At 38.2% G+C, this 11,918-nt stretch overlaps 1 protein-coding gene across 1 annotated transcript in view; it reads right to left on the reverse strand.

The window, feature by feature from the left end:
- Window positions 1-3,283: 3,283 nt before the first annotated feature.
- CFLAR (CASP8 and FADD like apoptosis regulator) overlaps window positions 3,284-11,918 on the reverse strand; it is a 30,512-nt gene continuing 21,877 nt past the window's right edge. Inside the window, exons 6-9 of the mRNA XM_018570148.1 lie at window positions 7,463-7,513; window positions 7,095-7,179; window positions 5,041-5,557; window positions 3,284-3,426 (exon numbers count right to left, since the gene is read on the reverse strand). Coding sequence (XP_018425650.1) covers window positions 3,303-3,426; window positions 5,041-5,557; window positions 7,095-7,179; window positions 7,463-7,513 — 777 coding nt within the window. The 3' untranslated portion in view covers window positions 3,284-3,302. The remainder of the gene's footprint in view (window positions 3,427-5,040; window positions 5,558-7,094; window positions 7,180-7,462; window positions 7,514-11,918) is intronic.

Raw genomic sequence — 11,918 nt, forward strand, 5'->3', positions numbered from 1 at the left:
ATATTGCAGCTTACCACTCCATAGAGGAGGTGGCTAAAATAGTTTGTATTTTCAGGCTTTTTTTCCTTTATTTCACTGTATGATTGTCAGTAAAGCTGGCCATACACTGTGCTAACTTCAGCTGGTTCTTGATGAACCATCCAAAATTGAAGCAGCAGGTGCCCTTTTGGCACCCTTCCATTCGTCCATTCGGCATCCTTTGATCAGAAAATTGAAGGAACTGGATGGAAAAGTTTTAGGTGAACAGTCAATCAACTGCTGTCACTGTTGTAGTATTCTGACAGAGGCATGTCTGCCGCTATCAGAATAGAAAGGACACAGCAGTAGATTTATCACTTCCTGTCCTAGGTTGACAACACTCTCTCACTGTACTGTATCTATGCAGCACTGTTCCTAGGACATGATGCATGTTTAGACTATATAACGCCATCACCTCTCCCTATATTCATGATATAGGGGAAGGTGTTCTGTAGACCACAGAGCCAAATAGTAAAAAAATAACCATAAGAATCTGAATGTATAAAAAAAACAAACACTATCACACACGCAAACCCTAAAAATATGTGCTCACCAAAATTGGAGCAGACTAAATCTGGAGCAGCTGCCTATGTCAACCAATTACATCAGTTGCTTTAATTTCCATCATTTTTCATTTTCAAAGCTAAACTGAAAAACTGAAGGCAGAAGCTGATTGGTTACTATGGACAACTGCTCCAGATTCTGTCTACTCCTGTTTTTATGAATTTCCCCTATTATACATTTAGTTTAAACATCTGCATTAAAATGTCAGGCTATGTCAGAAAATGTACAAAAAGATAGATTTTTTAATCCACCTGGAATCAACAGTATGATTTATAATGAAGATAACGCACTGCCTAAAAAATATGACAGTACAGATCATTTCATTCATTCATAAAGCTTGACTCACCATAACAAATCTGATTTTAAGAAAAATGGACTCTCCAAATTCTCCCAGTGATGTTTACATTATTGCACTAGCGCTGTCATTACACAAAGCTAAAGACTTTCTTACATAGAGTATAAAATGTATATACAATTCAGATTTCTCTACAGTAAAAAATATTGCTGCCGAAAAAACCTTTTAGGATAACAGCGTTATTATTATTATTTACATTTTAATGTACGTGCATTTAAAAACTGGATAGTCTTAAATGATGTTAGAGCATATTAGCGCTGACATATTTATTTCGCTTTTTAATACGGTGAAATAGTGTTTTAGACTTTGGGCCTTATTTATAGCAGAGAGCGGAGGATAGCACTCTTTTCAGGACATCACAATGATTCCTCCACACTGTCTACGTTGTATGATGAATTCATCAAATGCAGCCAGCAGTGTGGTGTCTGTGGTGTCCTACAGACTGATCTCCATAATGCTGCAGAGAACACTCCAAGATAGGAGGAGAGCCCGGTCACATGACCTGCCAAAGTCATGTGCCAGGTTTCCTCCTCCTCCCAGGATTTGTGTGCTGCCACCTCTTTACCGTGCCGCACTAGGCACTGCTCAAAAGATTATATGGTATGGCACTGCAGAGAATCTTATGTCAAATACAACCCTGATGGTGAAAGTATTTAACCCCCTATGCTCCTTCAACTTCTGTACAGAAATGTAATACAGTTATGTGCTGTTTTAATGCTTTTATTGTATGTTATTTTATTATAAATAATGAAAATAAATAAAAGAATTCTAATATATCTAGATATATATAATTACATATAAACACATACACACAAACAGTGGCTAAAAAAAGACCAATGCCCATTGCACTATATAATCTAGAAGACCTGGTCAGAATATCTACCCCCGCAATACAAGTCTGTGTGGGGACTCTCGGTATGAGGGGTGCAGCTGTTACTCATCCATGCCAGCTTACAACACTGGAGAAGGAGACCAGAAAGCACAAATCCACTAAGAGAGAAAATGATCTATGGCAGACTAGACCTATGATTACAATAAGTGGTATGAGGCTTCGTCTGGGTTTTACATGTCAACATCAACATCACTTTTACAGTTATTTTTTCAATATCAATTGTAAATTCTGTTGGTAAAACTTTCTAATATCCTGTGACTGTTCTGAAATAGAAAATGTAGTCATGGTTACTTGTATAGCTATCCGTTTTTGTACATAAATACATGTATTGGTAACTTTGTAGCCATACCTCTAAACATCCACACAAATAAAGGACAGAAATCAGATAACGAAAGTATTCCTTCCTAAACCCCTTTATTATTTTAGAGTTATACCAGTTATGGTTCCCACATTTATTTTTAGTTTATTACAGACTAAAGTTATGTGGTTCATTTGGGGTCCTACAATACAGCTATGTTATACGGTCATAAATTGAAGGGAGGACTAGGTATTCCCTTAATAGCTAACTACTACAAAGTAGCACATATAGCTTCTCTTTCTCTGTTCCACACCCAAATAGAAACCATTGGGTGTTCTAATGGATATTGCAGGTTGTGGCCCTGTTGCACTCTTTACCACCAAACCATAGATCTTCAAATCTTAGCCCACTGCTAAAACATTCTCTGAGGGTATATGACTCTGGAATATATTCTGAAGGCCTGGCACCCCTCCCCCAGATCTTCTACCGATTAAAATATTCTGATGACCACTGTTTCCTCTTGCACTCATTTAACAGATTCCTTTGGTGGAAGCAAAAAGGGTTTTACAGATGTATTCTCTTATCTTTAATGGTATAGATTCCTTCCATTATTTACAGGAATTCTATGATACATCAACCATGGAAACCTTTCAACACCTACAACTATATCACTTTATATAATTCCTTCGAAAGAAACATGACAATAGTTTAGTTCCTATTAGATATGGAGGTACTACTACTCCTCTACACTTTTATATCATCTCACTGTTACAACCTTTCTACTTGGTGTAAATTATTATTTATCCTTGCACTATGGAAACGCTACTAATTACTGCATTTACATGCCATTGTACTCCTTTACTTTCAATAAAAAAACTACTAAACAAGAAAAAAAAAAGAATCACTGAACGATGAGAAATTATATTCACAGGGTGCAAGAGAATGACAGGGTGCAAGGAGAACGGTGGTGCTAAAGACAACATTTTTTTAAACTAAATGTGCCTCTTTACTTCTGCCATATGCCACTGGGACCATCCAATCACATTCTACCGGGAAAACGCAAGCAAGCTTGTGTTGCACACATTTATCATCGTCTAATCCAGCTAAAATATACATTACAATCGGTCTATTAAGCAATGAAGATGTAAAGGATTTAGTTTAGCATTTTCATAATTTCAGGCTGGAGACATAAAGAGTTTTTTTGTGAGAGTATGTTGGAGCAATAAGGAGCATCCGTTTTCCTTGCTGTACAGAATTCTGTTAAGTTCTGTGTGAAGCTCTTGAATATCCTGGTTTTTCCTGCATTCAAAACAAAACAAAAAAAACTTTATTAGCAACTTTTAACACAGATTTTATTTTTTTAAATGTAGCTGCTGCAGTTACCTGTGCAGTGTAATTTAACTGTATTTCTAAGCACAATAAAAAAAATTAAAAAAACAAAACACCTTTTCAGTCCTGGTACAGTGAAGGGATTATGTAGTTTACTCTCCCTTCATGCTCCTGTTCATAAAATACAAGATGTTCTGTGAATGGACCAGGGGAGATTCTGCCCTTTAACTGCACCTCCTCTCCCCTTGTCCATTCACAGAACTCCTTGTATTCCGTTTTCAGAAAAACACAATCCCTGCACTGTACGAGAGCCAGAACTATCAGTCCCATTGTGGGAGAAAAAAAAAACAGTGACTGTAGTATCTGTTATCAGTGAGGCTAGCATTTGTACAGTACCCAGCAGCAGAGGTAACACAATTCATTTTTTTCAAAGAATACAAGGCATTCTGTGATTGGAGAAGGAGAGTAGGGGGTGGGGATGCGACTAGAGCACTTCACTGCTCAAGTCGCTTCCCTCACTTCCCACAGTGCCTGGAAGCCAGGCGTTATGTTTAGGAGCTGGCATGCCGCAAGGTAACATTTTTATTGTATGCAGCAGCTCTCCACACTTAGGCCCCATTCACACACGAATCGGCCTGCACGTACAGCTCCGTGCGGGGCCGTACCAAGCAGCTGCCGGGAAGGACAGGTGCTACGTGTGATTAGTACGCAGCCTCCATGCTTCTCTATGGGGCTACGCGGCCGTACGCCCCCCTACGCTCACCTCAATTGCAGGTCCGTAGGGGTGCAGGTTTTCTGGCCAAGACGCATACAGGATACATTTCGGCGGCATATGAATACGCTCACCCGCACCCCTACGGATCTGCAATTGAGGTGAGCATAGGGGGCGTATGGCCGCGTAGCCCCATAGAGAAGGACAGGGGCTGCGTACTAATCACACGCAGCACCTGTCCTTCCCGGCAGCCGCTTGGTACGGCCCCGCATGCATCACGGAGCTGTACGTGGCGGCCGATTCGTGTGTGAGTGGCGCCTTAACATTTGACTTTTCAGTGATAACTTGCACACCGAGTTTGGTGTGTAAATTATCATTTTTCCCAGACTTTGGATTTAATTGTCATTTCAAGCGATTGGGTATTCTTTTCACCACATTCACTAAGGAAAGTGAAAATGCAATTTGCAAAGTAAACAGGCTTTACTCCCTTAGTAAACTAGGCAGTGTGACATTTCTGTCTAGACAGGATTATTCTCATAAGGTGCCTGCTTCTGGACCACAGAACAGCACTATACAAAAGTGTTAAACATTCGGATTGTCTCACCCTTTCCCTTACAAGTCTATAAGAAAGCAATACCTGCTTGAAGCAGGTCAAATGCAAGTCAGAAGGAGATCAACTGCAGGTCCAATGCACTTGTCAACAAATTCTGAATGATCTCGGAAACATTCTAAATTGATGTCATGACACAAGCCTATCAACAAAGACCCTAAAATGGTGTCATACTAGCAGCAGGAGGTACATGTTTTATGTAAACATTTGCTAACAAACATTTTGAATAGTACATATTTGGCCCGACAGTGGTATGCATTACCTTTTTTGCTTGTTACTTAATAAGTCGTTAAGTGTCTTCAGGTACAAAGAAGGGGCACCTGATAATCTCTGGAGCTGCCGTTCAGATGCTTTACAATGACTCCAAAATATGTCCGCTTCATTGGGCGTTTTTACAGAGCTTCGTCTTCTCTCTTGACCTGCTCCATTGCAGCTGGGACCGTCCGCCTCCACAGAGCCTCCATCATGCTGCACTTCACAATCCTCAGTGATATAGTTTTGTATAAAGAAGAGTTTTGGTTTTCCAACCAGGTTTGGACATGACTGCCCAGTAAAAAAACTCCTAACAGTTTCCAAAGGGAGACCATATGAGGATCCATCTATAAAAGAGAGTGAGTCTGCATTCCCCCGGCTGATTAGAATACATATGAAAATATCATACTGTTTGAGCTGTTCCATCTTAGCAACGTCTTGCATTATGTTTTTTGCATCTTGGACACTTTTATACATTTTAATGTTCAGGGTAAAACGTAGACCCAGAAATAAATGTTTAAGCATTTCTGTCGAAAAAGAAAAAAACAATATTAACATCTAATAAAACAACTAGAAAGATAAATCACCATCTCTATCCTTTGTCACCACGTTTTACCTCTGACCAGAACTGCAGTAATAAAAATTCTCCTGCAGCAGTACTGTTAGGATTTTTCAGTGAGTCAGTGCAAATACTAACAATTATATGGAAAATCAGTTAAAGCTGAACGCTGGAAATTAAAAAAATGTTTTTACCCTTTCAGTGGGTCCCCCCTCCACACTGCAATGGTTAACTGCTTGGTTTGCCTAGGGGGTGATGAATAAGGTGATATACTTATCTTATAGCTTGCTCCTACAGCTTCCGACAAAGTGCATCATTAGTCCCCAAACCCTTTGCTGCCCGAACGGTTGCAGCTGTTTGGAGTCACCCAGTACCATGCAGAAGCAGCAGTCCTGCATTGCACATGAGGACGCTGAGAGCCCACCCATGATGTCGAACATCAATGGGCAGAATAATAAGGTAAGTATATCACCTTATTCATCATTCCCTGGACAAAACACATAGTTAACCCTTGCAGTATGGAAAGACTCCTACTGCAAAGATAAAGTTTTATATTCCTCTGAGTTGAGCTTGAAGAAAAAAAAGTTTATATTTTTGTATTGCACACATAAGAACAAATGCAGAGAAAAATGGTAAAATGATACATGGTTTTGGATTTTTTTTCTGGGTAACAGATCATGTGGGTTTTTTAAATAAGGCAAACTGCTGTAACCCATAGCAACTCATTGCTTTTCATTGACTACATTAAATAGAAATATAATTGGTTGCTATGGTTTACTGTCATTTGCACAGCCATTCTAAAGGACTGTGAAGGTTCTTATTTATATAGGTCATGGTATAGATAGAAGTAGTTTGTCACATTCAACTGGACGTATGTTGGAGACAGATAACGTTGAAGGTCCCCACCCTTGTACAAACACCTGTTGCTATAGTTTGGCTTTAAGCTGAATACGCAGTGTAAAAGCTTTGTTTACTACCTTAGTAGCCAGAGCTGTTCAGTGAAAAAAAAAAACTCTGCTTAACCTCTTGCCACTGGCTCCAGACAGTACTTTAAGGGGTTCTTAATGGAGGTTTCCTTTCCACTGTGATTGGGTGCCACAGTGGTCATAAGCGGGAGCTGCTCCCACCAGCCGCTGATTGTAAACTGTGATCTGGAGCTGTCAGTGACAACTTGGCTGCTGTGCTTGGAGTGCACCAGTGAGTGCATTGTCAGCACACAACAGCAGATCTGGCTGACATATATATGTGGTGAATGATCGTTAAAAGCCCACCAGCTACATACATACTTAATGTTCCTTTTGTAGCTTTATGATTTAGCAAAAACCACATTATTTAAATTGCTTATATGAACAAAAGAGATTACATTTTTAATCAATACAATAATTAAAACTGAATGAATCTGTTATAAAATATGAAATTTTATTACAACGTAAACTCCATAAGACATTAAAATAAAACATCCCTACAAGAACTAGATCAATACATTATTAGTTCAAATCAATTACCTGAGTCATTTCCGACACAGTCAATGATCAGGCAGTAGCCCATTGAATTAGGTCTCACAGGATACCTATCATTGCTCGACTCTACCTGTGGAAAACAATATTCAGGTCACATTAATATAGAATTTCAATTATTACTTAGCAGCCTTTTCAACTGACAAACACAAGTCAAAGAACTAGAATCTATATCAGTATGTCACAGATGAATACAACTGTTAAACTGACATTTAGGAGTTGCAGTAAACAAATCCAGTATGCAAATTAATGTAGACCTTTTTATTGCATTTATTTATTTTAAAATTTAGATCTTCTTAAATCTACCAGTCCTGTTACAGTTGGAAGTGCAGATGCTTTAGCTAATCTACTTTTACCTGCAATTGAGAAGCCTTTGAAGTAGCAGGAACATATTTCAACTGGACTGCCTATATCAAAAGAAGCAAAAAAAAACTGGTCAAATGCAGCCTCAGATGATCATCTACGGTACACAAAATAAACTGAAATCTGCAGACGTGTGATTAAATCATTCTTCAAATGCTGGAAAAACAGATCCCATCTACACAAGTCCTTAAAAACTAGTTCACATAAATTCTTGGCGTGAATACACTTGTCACGGGTGTCCATACCAGACATATTTTTGGCACTTCCTAAAAGAGGTTATATGTGTGTTTGGGCCTGCTTTGTTTGAGTGATCTACTGAAAAGAACTGGCGGCAAAGCTTCGATGGCTTTTCAAAGAGGAATTCCAGGCAAAACCTTTTTGGGGGGTTAAAGTGGGAAAGTTCCTATTACTTCCTTAGTTAGTGACACCAGGAAGACAAGAAGCAGGAGTGAATCTCCTACAGAGGAACACAGTTATTGAAAGGCCGACAGAGGTTTTAGACCTTCCTAAGTTAATAAAAAAATATATTAATAAAATATTCTCATCATTGTAAAAACTAGATGTCCAGGTCAGTTAGTTTTGACCAGAGGTCTACTGTAATAGCTAGTAGGCTGCGACTAGGTTTTATTTAACATGTTTAATATTATTACCATTACATGTAACTTTACAATAAATTTTTAACTTTTATATTTATCAGCACCACATATTTCAGAACAGGCAGTTAAAATATATTCAATGTCAATATATGTAACACAAAATATTACATATTAAAAGAGAGTGATATGTACCAAAATCTAACCAATTAAACTATGCATTAGAAGTGAATGTTTACTCAGTGCACAGTTGTAACTCAGTTCAGTGCTACGTCAGCCATGAGAAATGAAACTTGGAGCATGTGAGTGAAATGAAACAGGGAATGGGAAAGTCCCTCATTTGTAAAGCCTAAACAGGATAAAGTTCCGGAATGATATAGTATCATATGACTGGAATTAAGAGAATCTAAAGCTAAGCACATAACCAAAGCCTAGGAGCCTAGGTATAAAATATTTCTCTTTTTTTATGTTCAGTGGTTTGAAAAAAAGATACAGACAGTGGTGGGTACTGCATGTAAACTTTGTGGGTACTGCATATAACAAATGAGTTTCCATTTCGTGTAAAGCTTACATTTCAAAGTTACTTGTCATCCACACATATTAAGAATGAAAGCAAAAGTGGCCTGAAAAATGTACATATTAATTTTTTTTTTTTTTTTAAACTGAATAAAAGAGCGCAAATAAGTTGAGAACACTGACCTTTATGAAATTATTTGTGAATACTCATATATATATATTCAAACATTAACCCCTTTCTGGATGTGGAATGTAGAATAATAAAATAAAACCTTGTTATCCCACTAGTGATCATTCCCACAACCCAGAGGGGAGATATGTTCTATTCAATACTGTCCACTTATGAACCGAGTTGTTTTATAGGTATACGAAAGGAATTTATTTACAAATGTACATATCAAAAACCAACAAAATCATCCATAAAAACATCTAGAAGACAACAAACTGCAGGGCCCTGCATAAATCAGTGCACAGTAACAATAATGTAATTGCTACAAAAAGTATCAAGCTAAAAGCAAGGAGATTTGTTGCACCTTCTCTTAGTCATAGCCTTAGCAGTTATGAATGTATGGCCTTTGACCTTTTGAGTATAATAAAATTACCGAAAACATTCACACAACCACATCAGAGCTATAAATCACAAAAAAACTATTACCAGAAGCAGCTTTGAGCGTTTATACATTTAGGGCAATAAAGATCCTCGATAGAAATATTCTTAAAGTGATACTTAACTCAAGAGTTAAATCTTAGAAAATGCATTCAAGTACCCCATCTATTAATAAAATTTATCTTATTTGTACATCACTCATGATGTACAGAGATGATTTGAGGATCTACAGCTGAGTGATACACAAATAAGATACATATATTCTTTATTTAAAGATTTTTCAATACAATAGAAAAACAGACAAGAAAAAAAAGACACTAAAAAACAATATGGAATTATTCCAATATGACAAGCATCTGTAACCAATACAGAGTAACATCGAATCACAAAAGTGAAACAAAAGTCTCCCCCTACTAAGTTCAATTTAAGAAAACTCCCAAATAACCATACAAATATAGTAAACATAAGGGGGATCCTGTAAAACTTTCAGGAACCTAGGGCCAGTCTACAAAGTTTCCCAAAAGGATACCTAAATGACTGGTTCCCCGACCTTGAGGTGTAGAACCGGAAAAATTGGTCCTAGGAAGCATAGCCTGGGGAGCATAACGAAAGGACTTCCAAGACAGCCGGGGATAAACATAATGCAAACGACCTTCTACGAAAGCAGCTGGTGGGAGAAGAAAATGGAAAATGAAAGAAAAAGCAGACACAGTTGAGAAGGAAAAGACAGGGCCAAGAAAGTAGCAATGACGAACAACATTCCCCCCCGGGAGGAGGAGTATTCCGATGTGAGGGTAACGTCGTCCAATAGAACCATATCCTGCAGTGCTTGTCACGTAAACCCCTACTAGACAAGACCAGGCCCTCCATTCGCTCCACCTCTCCAACTCCATGGAGTCACATGGACACCGTTGGGGCCCTGTCCGTCCTCCACAGCTCAGTGACACAACACATGGCTGCATTTAGAAGATGCAGAGGAATTGAATGCATTTTTAAGATTTAACTCCTGCGTGTCACTTTGAATTGCTAAGAGCATAATAAAAAGCTTGTGTAAAATTTGAACACCTGTGGAACACCATTGACTTAGGGTATCACTTAGTAAATATAAGATCATTAAAAAATGACATGAAAATTAGTAGCCAGTATATGATACCTGTATGTGTGGACTTGTTTCCTGTACTGGCATTGATTCTAGAAATAACAAGAGAGATATAATTATAGCATTGGATTTAACTAAGCCTTTTATGTTTGTCATTTCAATGTAGCTTTTGGAATCATTGAGTGACAGTGAACATAAGTATTCCCCCCTTGGACTTTTTACAGTGTTCCCATCTGAAATTAAAAAGCTTGGAGTTGAGGTTTTATATCAATGAAAAGTCCATGATGTTGAGGTGGAACAAAATAATATGCAATTTAGTTAAAATAAAAGCAGCTTGAGTGAGGATTCACCTCCTTTAAGAATAAATACACCAGGATTCTGAAGACAAAGAAGCTATCAAAAACATGTACAGGATAACAATCTGGAGAAACACCAATCATGCTTATGTTGTACATACACCCCAAACCATAATCATTCCCCAGACCACCATTTAATCCTTTATTAACCAGATCAGCTCTAACACCTGTATGTTCCTTATGAACCAGAGCAAATTTTATTAACAATGTATGTCGTTTGGTAAGGTTGCGTTAACTGACATCATATAGAGATCAAAGATCAGCCTTTTTTTTTTTTTTTGATTTGCACATAAATGAACCAGAGTAAATACAATGTAAAAATAATGTTATGTTCCTCAAATAATCTTCTGGACACCGCTTCACAGTAGTGGCTGTTCAAAACAGCAAAGTATGTCCTCGTTGTCATTTTGACAGCTGGGATTTGCCAGCAATAGCAGCCTAGGAGCAGTGAAAAGGGAAGAGAAGCCAAGTCTACGGCATATGCCAAAGGGACTTTGTTAATGGATTTTAGAGCATATGCTGTACACTGTGATTCTGTGTACACTGTGATTCTTCAACTGGTTAAATATTATTACCATTAACTGCTTAAAGGAGAACCCCATAGTTCTCCTTTAAGCATGCTGAAGCCCATGGAATTACTTGCAAGTATTGAGAGCATGTAAGTTTCTTCCCAGGATTTGGTGCTTGGGCTTTACTGGCCAATGGTCAGGCCTAAACACTAACAAATTGTGTAATGGAGAAGATTATTAAATAAAACCAAAAAAGAGATGGAGGACTCACAGACCTTGTGTATCTTAAAAGATGCATTTATTATTATAAAGCCAATATTGCACTCAGAATATTGACAGGAAGTTACACTTTAAGATTAGCCTCCAGGTCTAGCAACATTAACCCATTGACTGTGGCCAATGGCACGCGGGGAATCTGATCTTCCAGCTGTCTGTAAACCTTGGCAGCAATGAAGGCACCCATGCACTCATGTAAATGAACAGTGTCCTACATAGATCAGAAGCTCCTCAGGTAGGAGGATGCTTTCTACTTCTGGGTCCCGTCTCTATGGAACCACATTACATCCTTATACACTTCCTTACACTTTTGAATTGATGTGAACTCTAGTAAGACTGTTCTTATTTGACATCACACCACTGGGCACTGTGGACTATTTTAGGCTTTTTATATTAGTTATATTCTAGAGAAGGTAAATAAGCCTGTGTATGCATTGTGGCAGGGGAACACAGGGGAGGTATTAGTGGATGGGGAAAGGGAGGGGGTGGGGGG

The sequence above is a fragment of the Nanorana parkeri genome, unplaced genomic scaffold (assembly GCF_000935625.1).
Source record: "Nanorana parkeri isolate BGI_ZX_2015 unplaced genomic scaffold, ASM93562v1 scaffold1465, whole genome shotgun sequence".
Lineage (NCBI taxonomy): Eukaryota > Metazoa > Chordata > Amphibia > Anura > Dicroglossidae > Nanorana > Nanorana parkeri.